The sequence below is a fragment of the Cavia porcellus genome, unplaced genomic scaffold, assembly GCF_034190915.1.
Source record: "Cavia porcellus strain 051 isolate PalLab524CR breed Dunkin Hartley unplaced genomic scaffold, mCavPor4.1 scaffold_22, whole genome shotgun sequence".
Classification (NCBI taxonomy): Eukaryota; Metazoa; Chordata; class Mammalia; order Rodentia; family Caviidae; genus Cavia; species Cavia porcellus.
Genome location: NW_026947505.1, coordinates 60,846,645 through 60,862,473, shown reverse-complemented (window position 1 = coordinate 60,862,473; position 15,829 = coordinate 60,846,645). Strand labels below are relative to the sequence as shown.

General features: G+C 34.1%; 1 protein-coding gene across 3 annotated transcripts in view; it reads right to left on the bottom strand.

Moving 5' to 3' along the window:
• Positions 1 to 3,308: 3,308 nt before the first annotated feature.
• The window catches only part of Manea (mannosidase endo-alpha), a 40,499-nt gene continuing 27,978 nt past the window's right edge, over positions 3,309 to 15,829 (bottom strand). For 2 of the 3 annotated variants that reach the window (XM_013150022.3, XM_063233258.1), the window contains 2 exons: positions 7,006 to 7,082; positions 3,309 to 6,250 (listed from right to left, as the gene is read on the bottom strand). In XM_013150022.3, coding sequence (XP_013005476.1) covers positions 5,608 to 6,250; positions 7,006 to 7,082 — 720 coding nt within the window. In that variant the 3' untranslated portion in view covers positions 3,309 to 5,607. The remainder of the gene's footprint in view (positions 6,251 to 7,005; positions 7,083 to 15,829) is intronic. The other variant, XM_063233259.1, reaches the window with a different exon arrangement.

Sequence of the window (15,829 nt, the reverse complement as noted above, 5' to 3'; positions counted from 1 at the left end):
ATAGTTTTGCAGGATATATCAGTCTAGGTTGGAAATCATTTTGCTTTAGGATCTGGAATACTTCACTCCATGCTCTTCTTGACTTTGTTTGTGATGAGAAGTCTGCTGTGATTCTGATAGGTTTTCCTTTATAAGTGATCTGTCTTTTCTCTCTGACAGCTTTTAATAATCTATTCTTGTGTTGGATTTCTGGGATGGTGATTATTATATGTCTGGGTGTAGTTTTATTTTGGTTATGACTGTTTGGAGTTCTATATGCTTCACTGATCCTGATGTCAGTTTCTGATCTCATGCTTGGGAAATTTTCAGCTATTACTTCTCTAAACATCCTCTTGATATCCTTTATGTTGTCTCCTTCTTTTTCATTAATCCCTATCATTCTTATGTTATTCTTCTTTGCATCGTCTTGCAGTTGTTGAATTGTTGTTTCCTGATTCCTTGTTATTTTTAAAAGATCTTTCCTTTCCTGTTCACTAGCTGTGATCCTGTCTTCAAGGTCTGAAATTCTATCTTCACTTTCATTAAGGCGGTTTTTACAACTTTCAGTGGAGTTTTTTATTTCCTGTATATCTCTGTGCATCTGCATTATGTATTCTGTTTGTTTCTTATATTGCTCGTCTAGGGATTCTGTTTGTTTAGTTCCTTCAATTTTTTATCTGTGTTTTCTTTAGATATATTTAGAATCTCTTTCATTTCTTTTATCATTTCTTCTTTTATCTGGGATATTATTTCGAGTTTGAATTTGTTTAAAGCTTCCTGGAGTTGCTTGTCAACTTCAGTAGCTATTGTGTCTGATATATGAGGTGGATGGGGTATATTTTCTTCTAAATACATTCCTCCTAGGGTTTCCTGAGATGGGCTGGAGGTTTGAGGTCGTAATTTGGACTTTCGTTTTGTCATTTTCCTATATTTCTGTGTTTCAAGTGTTATTTGAAAGCTTCCTCAGGATCTGTTGAAAATCCCCTTCTATGTTTGCAGCTACTGAGACTCTGGCACCACGCTACCCCAAGCCATTGGGCCTGCAGAACCAATGGCCCTCCTCTGCTTGTTCAGAACTCCGCAGTTCCAGACAAGCTGGGCCTCAGGGACACTGTGCGCCCACCTGCCCCTTGGAAGATCCACAGCTCTTCAATCGCAGCCAGGTTAGGGTACTCACCACAGGCCGCAGTGCCTCAGGAGCCTGTGATCCCTCCCTGCTTGCAGAGATATCCACAGTCCTCCAGACAAAGGAAGGGGCTTCTGCAGGCACTCCAGATCTGCCCAGCTCCTCCTCTGCAGGACGATGGCTAGGCGCGGCTGGGCTCGGGGGATAGTGTAGGCCCGCCCATCTGAGATGACATGGTCTTATATTGAAACCTCCAAAAGTCTATTAGAATAAATAAATTTAGCAAAATTGTAAGATAAAATACTAATGTACAAAAATTAGGATTTCAGGGGCTGGAGATTTAGCTCAGCGGCACAAGCGCCTGCCTTGCAAGCAGGCAGTCGTGAGTTCGATCCCCGGTACGGATAAAAAGGAAAAAGAAAAAAAAAAGCGTTTCTATATGCCCATAGCAAATTATCTTAAAAAAAATTCAAGAAAGCAATCCGATTTACAATGGCTGCAAAACTTTGGTATTTTTAAGGACTGTTTTTGTAGGTATCACAAAGTTTAGGAGTTGTGTTAAACCGAATAATTGTGACTGGTTTTGATAAGTGCATGATTATGAACTTGGTAGTTCTCTGGTGGCTCGTAACTTTGTTGTTTTCAGAGATTAGTTTATACATGTCAGAACTAATATTTTATATATATATATATATATATATATATATACACACAAATACACATATATATATATATATGGCTGTAGCAGAGAAAAAGGGGAAACATCACTCAAATGTCAAATGTCAATTTAAAAAGCCTAAATTTTGACTGCATGTCTATTGCAAAAACTCAAAATTAAGGTGTACAACTATAAAGATACCTACTTTGTAAAAGCCCCAGGTTTCACTACAGAAAATATATAAAGAATGCTGACTAAATACTGCCTTTCATCTATTAACAAGAAATTAAAATTTGTTTCATAAGAAGAAATAAAGAGACTTTACTATCTAAGATACAAGTTTTCTTTTTTGTTTTGGCACTGGGAATCAAACTCTCAACCTCACACTTGCCAAGCAGGCACTGTGCCACTGAGCTATATCCCCAGCAATACATTATGTATGTTTTTGTTAGATGAAAATTACTCCACCAAAGGGTCATTTTTAAAAATCATCTTAAAGCACAACAAAACAAGCTAACATATAACTCAGACAAACATTATTGAAAGCAGTTGACAAAATTGGTCCTTAAAAGGAGAAATACAATATTTGGTTTTTGCATAAAAAATCAAAATGAATAACATAAAACAATTCATTATAATTCCTCTGTTGTATATTACTTCGTATTTTAACAGTTTATTGAATTTGTACATATAGACTTTTAAAATAAAAAATCAATTGTTTGACCTTTATTTGAGATCATTATTATCTAAATGGCTAGAAATCAATTATAATGGTAGCTATTGTGAATACCTAAGAAAGATTATGAAAGCTTTCTTCCATACGAACTAATAAAATTATTAAAAGTTTTCTAATATAGCCATCCTTTGATAACAGCTGGAGTTTGGTTCCTTGAGTAAGAAGATAACAAAATTTGAAAATGCTCAAATTCTTTATATAAAATGACATAAAATTTGCACATAACCTTTGTAATCCTCCTGTACAAGATATACTCTGAATTATTTATAATACCTAGTATAGTGTACATACTGTATCAATAGTTGTTGTGCTATAATGTTTATGGGATAATGAGATGGAGAATAGTTTATACATGTTATACTACAGATACATTCTTTTGCCCTGAATATATGCAATTGGCAACTGGTTGAATCTACAGATCATGGATATAATGGGTTAGTGCAATTATTTTTTTAAAAAGAAAAAATAGATAATTATAAACGATTAAGGTATTATGAAAAGATATCCCAATCATGTTTGGTTTACAAATAACTTTTTACAAGAAATACAGAATCTGTGTCATCTAACTTTGAAATGTGTCTGCTGCTGAATGGTTAGGGGAATGTCCTGGAGAATCAGGACAGAAAGAGGGAAGGCATAATGTGGGCATTATCTACCTCTGCGGTGGGAGCAAGATATGTTGTGAGAACCTGATCCTTATACATTATCTTTATACATACTTTCCCTTAATCTAAGAACTATTGCATAAAATTCATTTTCTGTCACAGTACATTCAAATATACAACGTACACAATGAAGAAAATAAAATCTCTGATACAGGAAACATTTATTTCTACAACAAAACAATACAGTATGTTATAAAATATTATTAGGTATACATTTATAACAATTTAAAGTAACATATAGTGGCTAACAATAAAAAATCCACAGCTTACAAGTGTATGTTGGTTCCTATGAAGAAGTCTTGTTATATCAAAATATCATTATACTGATTTATCCTTACAACTTTCTCAAGAAAATAATCAGATTGTTAGCACTTTGGTAATTTTCAGTGGCCTGATTATTCTCTGAGAAATAGAAACTTCTTAAATTATAAATCAGTTTAATGTCAACCATGCTTCTTTTTAAAAACATGATGTTTTACTTCAAAATCAGTGTTTAAAAATACATTTTATCATCTGGTAGGCAATTTTATAATAAATCTCAGTGCTTTCTGAATATCTATACTCATAAGATTTATATAATTGTTAACATTACCTGCTTCTCTTAATAGAATATCTAAGAAATAATATTCAGATGTATTAGATATTTTTAGTGTAGTTATAGTTAAAACTATAATTGCAATAAAAGACTGCCTTTTATTATTATTAGTTTTGAACATCTTCTCACTGGCTTGAACCACTGGTGATGCCCAATGACTGACTGTTCCATTGGCTTGTGGTAGATGTGGTACAGTCATTCCTGGGATGGTCACGTATTTACCACTGGTGTTCACACCTCCCAGCAGAGACATGAATTATAGCCCCATCGTGGATGTGTTGCTAAAGACTGACTTTCAGTGGATAAAAACAGAAAATTCTAGGATATTGTTACTGTTTAAGCTTCATTAAGAGAAACTGATAGGGACTTTATTTTTAATCAGTTGAAAAGATTTCAATGTTTGGAAAATTTTTGTTAAAACTTATCCATGTATTATTTTGATCCATTTTCTGGGCATCTGGTGCAGTAAACCTTTGGAATTAATCTTGAAAAAATAAAAATAAAGACTTCTAGCACACAAATGATTCATTTGACACAATGTGATACTTATAGATCACAAATATTTTAAATTGAAAGATACAGTGAAATGTATCACATTTTTAAATAGGGGTATCATTATATAAATGGGAATATATATTATAATATACAAGAATTTACACCATTGTCTTCTCAGGAATTACTTCAAATATATACAAGCTTTTGTTTCCATGTCTGTAATATCTGAAAGGATGAGTGCATGTTCTTTGCTATTGTTGGTAGGAAATAAAATGTTAAAAGACAATCCAGCGATAGAATTAACATTTTTTCTTAGCTAATAAGGTCTGATGAATATTACATTTTAAGACCTAAATAACTGAATAGTAAGATATTGACAAAGTATCTTGAAAATAATAGTATTTGGTGCATCATATATTCCTAACAATTGTGAATGTTTTCCTAACAATTGCGAACATTTTCCTAACAGTTGCGACACAATCATTAACTTTTATAAAAGTGCTTTCAATAGTTTCTAAAATCTTGAACACTATACAGCGTAGTGGAGCAGAAACCCTAAACATGCGAAACACCTACCATGCAGTAGTTTATGAAAAATGTTCAAATGATGGTACATACCATGCTGCAAAAAGCGTCTTCCTGACACAATATCATTCACAGTAAGGCTTAAGGTATATAACTATATAACTTAAAACAAATAATTGACTATTATTTAAAGTGGTTTTAGATTCACAGCAAATCTGAGAAGTGATTATTTTCCGAGAACTGTATCACTATGGGAAAGTTACCTAGTCTTTACTAAAACAATAAAGGAAACTGAATCAATGAAAAAAATTGGAAACAAAATCCCTATAATATATTTTTAGGCCTTATTTTTCTTTGTTAGATGTACACAGAGTCCTACATCTTTGAGCCCAGGATCCAAACGGGAATTAGCTGTGCAGTAACTACCTTACGTAACAAAAGCAATTATGTACTATGAAATTAAATTAAATTTTCATCCTAGCAGATTTTCAATTTCAGTCAGAAAGAGAACAAATAATGTCACAGACAACGTTATTTACACAAGTTTGATCTATAATACTACAATACTATCTTTAAAAAAGTACAAAAAAAGGGCCTGGGATTTAGCTCAGTGGCATAAGCACCTGCCTGGCAAGCGCAAGGTCATGAGTTCTATCCCCAATAACAAAAAAAAAAAAAAAAAAAGAAAAAGAAACTTTAAGGTAACAGTAATAGATATTGATTTTGATAGTATTGTTCCATAAATCAAAAAACAAAAGGAATGCATTTTTTGAAATTAGGTAACTTTGATAACTACATCTAATCAAGGCCTTAAGAAGCAGGCATCATCTATTCATCTAAGGCGTAAGTTGTTCTCTCTTTACTGTATTTCTCTGACCACTTGCGAGTTAGTTCTAGATAATGGCTTGGTTTATGAGGCCGGTAATCTAAGTACACTGTATTACTCGTTCTTTTGGGAACAGCTTTCTCAATCTGGGTTCCTTCATGCCACTCATTAAAAGAGGTGATAGAAATTAAACTTGGATGGGTCTGAAGTGCAGCATCCAAACTGACTTCGTAATACTTTCCATTGACTCGGTTCCGCGTATTCTGAGAGTTCCAGGGTCGGATGCTGGTATCTATGTATCCTGGACCCACACTTGGGATAAACATTAAGTTGTGTTTATCACAAAAGAATTTTAGTTTAGCCCAGTTCTGCTGTGAGGAGCCATAAGTAAAGCCATTTGTAGCAAAATACGTGTAAATACCATCAAAACCACTTTCAAGAATATCATTTTTATGTTTTTCTTCTACTAAAAGTGCAATAAATAATCCATCATAAGGGGAATTGCGAACACTGTGAGACCCTGAGGTGGTTAACAGATTGGCCCATTTTTCAGGCTGTGTGATGTAAGAGTCATATACATAAAACACAGGAAGAGATTTCCCAGTTCTTGTCTTATACCTGTAAAAGGCTGGATGATTTCCATACCTAGAATATAAACATAAGTAAAAGTGAAATAGACATTCATACACATTGAAAATGAAAGTAATCAGTGCAGTTTAACAATATCATGCCCTTCAGGAAGTTAGTCATATAATAATTAAAAATGCATTTTAATATTATACATTACAAAATGTTACTGGATATATTACCAAACAGGAAATTAATTATCTCATACTCAGGTTTACAATGTTGATTACTATCATACAAGTCCATGAATACATGAATCTATAAAATTTTTCTGTATAATAAATGTTCCTTAATTGCTGACAAGTATGATGTCTGTCAGGGATTATTAGTGAATTCCTTTAACAAAATGAAAATGTATTACTCTTTTTTTAAATTATGCTAATAAATGAAAATAGATATAAGTTGTATAAAAGTTGTTCACATTTCAAAATCTGAATCTCTTTTTTAAAAAAGATAAAATTATTTTCATACTATTTTAGAAATAATTTAAAACATCAGTATTACTAAAATCATAAATAACCTTATAAACTTGTACAACAGTAAAAACACAAATCTTTATTCATGCAGAAAGTGAACTGAAGAGAATTTCAGAAATAGGTCTCATAATTGAGATTCATTTAAAAAACATTAAATTTCTTAAAAATGTCAGATCATAATCCATTCAAATTTCTCAAATATTATTTAAACATATTCTTCTATATTACATGCATTCTAAATAGCAATAATTATCCCTGGATCACATAATAGCAATTATAAATATAGAAGAAACTTACTTGTCTATAATATATTTGACATTTTTGTACATGGTTTGATCATCTCGATTGCTGTAGGGTTCTATGTGAAAAGTGACCTAAAACAAAGAAAAAAAATCAATGAGGAAACAGTTACTGAAATAAAAATAAAAACATGAATAGGTATTTTCAAGTGTGCGAGCATGAATGTTACACTTCAATGAAGTGAATAACATAGTAAGTGATCCAATATCTACTAGTGCTACAAAGAACAATTTTCTAAGTCCTTTTTTTTTTTTTTTTTTTTTTTTTTTTTTTGAGACAGGGTCTCACTCTGCAGATAGGCCTAGAACTATGTACCCCAGGCTGGCCTCCAACTTGCAACAGTGATTCTCTGCCTCGACCTCCCAAGCACTGGGACTACAGGCAGGTGCCACTAGGCTCTAATTCTTAAATTATGATATGGCTTGTAAGTCTCACCACAATGGTAGAAGCAGTAGCTAAAACTAAAATACTGTGTACATATTTGATTTTTTTTTATCAAAAATAGCTATTACACATAAATCAAGAAAAAGCAACTGGCTAATAAAATCATTTTGCAAACCACTTCTAACTAGTAATACGGACACTACAGATAATACCTTTAAGAGACAATCTATTTATAATTTTTGAAAGAAAGAATATAAAGATTTTCACTTTCATTCCTAATTTTTTCACATATCAATAGCAAATGAAAATCTCATTATCAAATAAATGTATTTATACTGTTTTACTTTTAGGTATCAGGATCTATGAAGTACCAATGGAACTAGAGACTTCTATTTCATTGCAGTATAAAACTAAATTATCTAAATGAATCAGAATGTATTTTCCATTAATTGATACTACTAGCTTTCACAGAATTAATTTTAAAGTCAGAGTATTTAGTAAAAACATATCCTCTTTCTTTTGTTTTGGAAAATGAAAGCCAGTGATACTGGAAAAATGCTAGCCAGGAAAAAACTAAGATCAAATTCAATTTTTCAGTACATAATGATTCCTCAGTATCCAAGGAGGGGAGCAGTTTCACAACACCTTCAGAGACAACAAAATCTGTGCATGCCCATGTTCCTTATATAAGTGATGCAGCATCTGCCTATAAGCCACATTCATCTTACTACATATTTTAAATGATCTCTAGATAACTTATCATACCAAGTACAATGTAAATATTATGTCCATAGTTACTATGCTACATTGTTTAGGTAACAATAAAATGACAAAGGGCTTTTATTTTCTGTATAGACACTATTTTTTCTCCTGCTTGTTTTCCATCCACACTTGAATCTACACATGCAGAACACACAGATATGGAGAGAAAATGTATATTGTTAGCATTATTAGAGTGGTCAGATCTCTCAGTAACTTTGCTGTTTGCTTCTTAAGTTCAACACAAAGAAAACTGGCAATTGCATAGTTTTCATATTCTTAAATAATGTTATTGCTATGATTTGGATGAGTATCTCTCCAAGGTCCATGTGTTAAATGCTTGGTCTGCATGATGGCACCAGTTGGAGATGACATGAACATTCACGTGGTAAAGGCTAGTGAGAGGTTGCCCTCACAAGGCATGATGAGTCTCAAGCTTCCAATCTCTGTTGGGCTGTGGTGTAGTTTTACCTATGTGCTTTTGTCATTACCTGCTGCCCTTGGCAAGGCCCAGGGCAACAGAGCTACCATTCAATGTTGTGCTGGAATTTCCAGAATGGTGAGGTATTTTTTCTATACCTGCAACCAAAGTGAACTTTGTAAAGTAAAAACCTGTCCATGTGTTTCCCCTCTAACATGTCCATTCTCTACCTTTATCCCAGCATACTCATTTCCTGCTACAAGAATAAGGCAAGTCATTTTGTACACCTATATAACGTTGTAATATAGTACTTTTTACTTCTTGCAAATTATTTGTGTTTGCCTCTGATTTTCAATAAACTGCAAAGTCCCTGAAGGGCAGAGATAATGTCTTCTTATATTACCTGCATTTGGAATACACTTACACTAACCATATCTAAAAGAGTACCTGGCACATTGAAGGTACTGAATGAATGCATATGTAATGAATTGATGAATGATTTCTATGCAAAATTAGTCAATAGTGAAATTCTAGGACTGTCATTTATACTCCATTTAGGTAACATTCACCAAGGTTGCACTGAAAATTCACATTCATTTAAAAATGAAAAAAGAAAAAAATCATAGGTAATGCTTCAATGGAATCATTTTAAAAAGAATCACAGACATACTGTATAAGATTCACATGGTAAGAAATGCATAAGGCTGAAAAGGAGATATAATCATAGTACTAGAATCATATGCAAATAATACTGGATGCATACAAAGCAACACTAGCAGATATTTGACTTACACATAAAATAGAAAAACTACTTTAGCTGGGCGTACTGGCATGCGCCTGTAATCCCAGCACTTGGGAGGCTGAGGCAGCAAGACTACTGATAACTGGAGACCAGGTTGGGCTACAAAGTGAGTTCAAGGCCTGCTTGAACTGCATAGTGTCACCCTGTCTCAGAAAGACAAAACAAACCACAACAAAAACTTTAAAATACTAAATTTATTAAAATGCAAGATGACAACTATTAGGTGAGTTGACTGTTTTTCCTCTAATCCTAAAATTGATAATTCAAACTGATTTTATCAGATGTTTCACTTAATTTGGTCATATTGGTGCAAAGATGCCGAGTAACTAGGGGTCTGTGAAGATGGTGAAATATTAAGCAGCACAGTAAATAGCCTCTTTGAGAGAAACAGTCCAGACGCTGGAATATAGCATTCTGGAGAAGACAAAAAGGAAAGAAGTGGGTCCCTTTAACCCAGGAAGAAACTAACATGAAATTGAAGCCCACAGAGAGAAAAAAATTAAAAAAACCTAAACAGAAGAAGGGCTTAGCTGGTGGCACTTTCACTGGAGCTGGAACCATGGTGTCAAAAGTGCTGTTGGAACCCGGAGATACATGGGCACAGTGAAGCTGGTGGCTAGCAAGCCCAAAGGCCTTGGTAGGGAGACGTGGCAGAGGACGGGAGCAGAACACCAGAAAACTGCACTGGCTGGAGGTGAGTGTGTGGGACTCCATTTTGGAGTTGGGCAGGATAAGCCTGGAGACAGAACTGCAGCCAGCTTCATTCAGCCACTGCTACTCAGAGCAGACTGTGGGAGTTGCTTGGACTGAGTCCCACCCCTGTGCATGGTCCATCAGCCACTGCCCAGGTTCTCCTAAGGCTATCCCTAACCAACCCCACCTGCCTGGCTCACACTAACCTGATGAAGACTCCCTGTCATCAACTGCTCAGAAGGCAGGGGCCACCTGCCCGAGCCCTCTACCCCTGCCCCGCTTACACTCCAGTGGCCACCAGCAGACTGCGGAAAGCAGCTAACAGCAGAAATCCCTCGCCAACACACTCCATAGTAATTACAACCAATACAGAAAGTGACTGGGACACCACTACCCAATTTTCTGGAAGCAACCAGGAAAATGACAAGAAGAAGCAAAAGGCAGTCTCTGGCCTCCAACCCAAGCAGTACTTGTCCAGGAGATGTAAACACAGGAGAGATCAGGAGTTGCACACTTGCAGTTTTTGAAGAAACAGCAACTGAAATAAAGAAACAACTTCAAGAGGCTATAAAAGAACTTAGAAACATTATCGCAGGTAAAAGCAGAAATGAGAAACTTAATAAAAGAATTACTAAGCACCTCTAAAGAAGACACAGATAGAAGAATGCAGGAGCACAGAAAAAGGAGGGAAACCTTCAATGAAGAATATAAAAAGATATAGAATACATGAAACAGATTGAAAGAGACTACCAGGAAATTAAAAACTCCATTGAAAGCTGGCAAAACTGCTTGAAAGAAACTAAAGATAGACTGACTAAACCTTCAAGACAGGTTGGCAGCTTGGTGATCGTGAAAGGAAACATCTTTTAAAAACAAGGAACTAGGAGGTAACAATACAAAGGCTACAAGATGACAAGAGGATCTATAACTTAAGAATAAAAAATGTGAGTGAAAAAGCAGGGGTAAACACAAATGAAATACAAAGGCTATTTATAGAAATAATTAAAGAGAACTTTTCAAGAACAGGAAAAAAAAATGATATTCAGATATATGAGGCATACATAACTTCAGTCAGCTATAACCAAAATATATCTACACCCAGACATATAATAATCAAGATCCCAGAAGTGCAACACAAGAATGGAGTATTAAAAGCAGGCAGAGAAAAGAAACAGATCACCTATACAGGAAAACCCATCAAAATCACAACAGACTTCTTGACACAAACCATCAAATCAAGAAAAGCTTGGAGTGAGGTATTCCAAGTCCAGAAGGAAAATAACCTCCAACCCAGACTGATGTATCCTGCAAACCTGTCTCTCAAAATTAATGGAAAAACAAGGTATTTCCATGACAAAGAGGAACTGGGGGAGTTCATGACCTCCAAACCAATACAAACAAATACTGAAATACATTCTAGAGAGAGAGAAAAGGCCATAGTTTTAGGAACAATGGCAAAGGGGGCTCACTGAATGGGGCAACCAGTGGAATAAGGGAGAAAGTAAGACAACCAACGATAGAAAAATAACATGGCAGAGATTCAGCAGAGAAGGTTGGCTATAATCACTAGTAAAGATGGCCTCGACTCGCCAATAAAAAGAAACACTGGCAGAGTGGATCAGGAGATAGGATCTATCAATAGGCTGTATATAAGAAATACAATTAACCTGAAACAGGATTTATAGACTGAAAGTCAAAGATGAGAAAAACAATGTTCTGTGTGACAGAGAACCAGATACAAGTGGGGACAGCTTGCTCATCAGCTGCAGATTGGCTAGAAAGCCATAACACTGTTATACAATGGAAAACTAAAGCTATAAAGAAAGAAAACATTGAGGCTCTTGTAGGTAAATGGATACAACTCAAGATCATGCTCAGTGATAAAAAGGTTCAGAATCACTTACGCTATAAGCAGGCTGCTTCCCTAATCTAAAAACTAAAGGGGTTAGTGGGATGCAAAATGTACAATGCACTCTGTGAAAGTGAAAATGGAGGAACTGTCTAAAAAGGGAAGGCAGAGGACACTGGTAATCTTGTATCATGATTTGAAACCCACATTGTTTTTGGTTTTTTGTTGTTGTTGTTGTTTGAGACAGGATCTCACTATGCAGTTCAGGCTGGCCTTGAGCTCACTTTGTAGCCTAGGCTGGTCTCGAACTCACAATGATCCTTCTGCCTCAGCCTCCCAAGGCAGGGATTACAGGCGTGAGTCATCACGCCTGGCTTGAAACCTATATTGTTTCATCGTTCTGTTTAGTTTGGTTTTATTCTGTTCCAGTTTGTCTTCTTAGATTTGATGGCATGGCCAGTTATTCCAAACATAGCAGGATATATTATGGTAACCATTTTTTATTTCCTATTAACTTGATTTGAAACCCTGTATTGCTTTCACTGTCTTGTTTGACTGATTTACTCTATTCTGTTTCATTTGATAGTATCAAGTCTGAGAGACAGACAACTACTTTGAAGACAGTAACATTTACTATGATACCCATTCTGGTCTGACTATTAGCTTCTTTTGAAGTCCAAAAATGTCTCCAATGCTTCATTTTTATTGGTTTTTTGTTCTGTACTGTTTTATTCAATTTTATTACACCTAACAACATGGGCAATTCTTTTGAAGATAGCAAGAGGCATTATGGTAACCACTGCTGATCACCTTTTTTGTTTTTACATGTACTATGTCCATTATTTTGTTTTTAGTGACTCTATTTTGTTTTGTCACATTTGGTTTTATTCTCTTCAAAAAAAAGTAAAAAGTACTGTAGGAATAGTATAGCCCAAAATGTGTAATTTTTATTGTAAAAAAGAGGAAAAGAAAGTGCTCTAAAAGATATAACTGCATGTATGTTTAAGTGTGTAAGATAGATGACCATATTACTAAGGTTTTGTTGGATCATTGAACAGAACTGTTTGCAGTCTCACTGTTTGAATGTTCATTTTTTATGCTTTAATTTTGTAACTTGAACAACTATTTCTAACATAACAATATGTAACCTATCAACTAATGCTTTCTTACTATTTATTTTTTTGAAATTCTGTGTTACTTCTACCCTTTTTTCTATTTTGCTCTTTTTTCTTTAAATAAAATTAAAAAAAAAAAAAAAAAAAAAGAGGCCAAGTAACAAATAACTGCATGATTCCCACTACTTTCAAATACAAACACTTGTTTTCATGCACATAAAATCTGTGGATCAGCTTTGATCGCTCTACTCTAGGCTGTGGGTCAGGTTCAAATCAGCTCAACACTTCTGTCATCCTCGGTCCTAGACAAAATGGAGCTGCCTGTTGTTGTATAAGAAAGTAGCAGCACAGTCATGCGGAAAAAAAAATGCTACATGACATTTACAAAGGCTGTAGTCTTTGCTGCAGCAAATACGCAGGCAAGTATAAAAAGCATAATCAATCTCTTTGAAAATCATAATTTGTATTTTTTAATTTTGATTTTTTTATTTATACTTTGCAAAAGAACTCTTACTATACAGTTGCTAAAGGTAATATAGCGCAAGTAACCCAAGTATCAAATATTTTTACTTTTCTTATTTGTTCATCATTTAAAAAGCACTCACCAAAAGTGACTCTTAGTTGAAGTTCATAAATCAAAATTGCTATTACAAAGCGCTTAGTGACTAATGCTATTTAAGACATTATGTAATCAAATCTAATGAGCTATAATAAAAGCCTAATTGTGAAGTAAATTCATGATCTAAAAACTCTATATTTCTAAACAAAAAAAAAATGAAAATAAAACCTTTTTCATCTTAAAAAATAGAAACAATAAAATACAACCATCAAAGTGTATGAAGCCTGCTAATAAAGATGAAAATGAAACTACCATACAACTGTCAATCTGCACCACAATTGATAATTGAAGGTCTATTTGGGGAGAGTAACAAAATAAATATTAATCAAACTGGGGGGAAAGGGGAGATGATTTTCCTTGCTTTGAAGATTAGCAAGAAAAAAGGACATGTTACTAATGAATGCATTTATAATTAATGTTTTAGATATATGGTCGGTTATGTGATAGGAGGTCTCAACTTATTAGCACAGAACTCACAATATCATTACTCACCACATTGCCTTAGCAACTTAAACAATTCTATTAAGGTATTATATCATTAATTAAATATATTAACATTGTATAGCAGAGTTCACCAATGCTTCTATTTGCAAACAATTTGGTTCACAAATAAAAACCTTCAGTAAGATTTTGTTTCTGTTCTCAAAGTCCATACTGTGACAAATGTAACTGCAGCCATCTATCTTCCCCAAAAATCACAAATGCAGCCACCTTCCCCAAAATCATAAACTATGTTCATAAATGAGGTACCACAATATTTTCTACTATTAGTAAACAAAAGCAAAATTTTCTATCCTTCATAAAAATAAGATGTATTATTACTTGTAGAATTGTTCTTCTCTTAAATCATTGTTCCACAACAATAAAATAACAAAATCACAGCAAAATTCAATACATAAAACCATCTATGGTTTGTCATTTTACAAATAAAAGGTAAAATATATATATTATATATATATGTAAAATATATAATCTACATATTTATATATTATATGATATATATATATAAATTATATTATATATAAATTATATTTATTATATATAGATCCCATATATACTACATATGCAATATATATATATGGGATCTATATATTACATATATATATATATATATATATATATATATATATATATATATATATAGATCCCAGAGCTGCCTAGGTAGAGACAAGCTACAATATGGTGGTTCTGGTTTGGTTATGGCTGAAAGTGATTTCTTGAAAATCTGTGCCAATCTGAGAGATGGTGGGTCCATAAGAGGTATAAATTAGTGGGAGGTCATTAATTCTGGCTGTGAGTGCAGCCCTTGGAAGGAACCAAGGTAGCTGTCGTGGGAAACTTTGGTTACTTTTCATGTGAGGGTTGTCAGAGGAAACAAATTTGGTTCCTCCTCTCCTGCCTGACTTCCTGTTAGTCAACTGAATTTCTCTTTCACTCAAACTCATAGAATCAAGATGCCATCAACCATGGTACCTTCACTAGGGTCAGGCAGAAGCCAGAGCCATGCCTTTGAACTGCTAAAACTATGACTTATATCAACCTAATTTCTTCATAAAGTTATCTAGCCTCAGATATTGTATTACAATAAAAAATTACTAGTAAAGGGTATATTTTTATTTAGCAGAGACAGGCCAACAAATTACTTTAAAAATTGTGGAAAACATTATCAAGTTTTAAATTTTTCTGGTCATTAAACATGAAAATCTTATTGAGAATGTTAGCACAGAGAAAGTGGCAGTAGCACTTCACAGAAAACTAGTGGCTGAATTCATTTTCTTACATACTGTCCTTACACAGAGAAGCTTTAAGTAGGCTAAAAGTCAATCTATCTTCACAAATCAGACATTTTCACTTTCCCATAACCCTTCAAAATGCTAAAATTGCCATTTTTTTGAGCTTCCATCTCTCAGGTTTACTGCAAAACTTGGACAGAACAGTGGTTATGGCATTTATTTTGCAGAAGTTAAACAGATATTCAGCCTCAGATCTGGTGCCAGTTACCAGGAGGCCTGATTTCAAATGTCAATGAAAACATGAATGGCACTGATGCACACGGCACGTAACAGCTCTTGCCAGTCAGTCAGAGAGATGCTGCATTAAGAGTTTCAGGATTATAAAAGAAGTAAGAGCCAGCTCTACAGAAAGCAATAATACAATGGTCCTACCTCTAGAGGTTCAT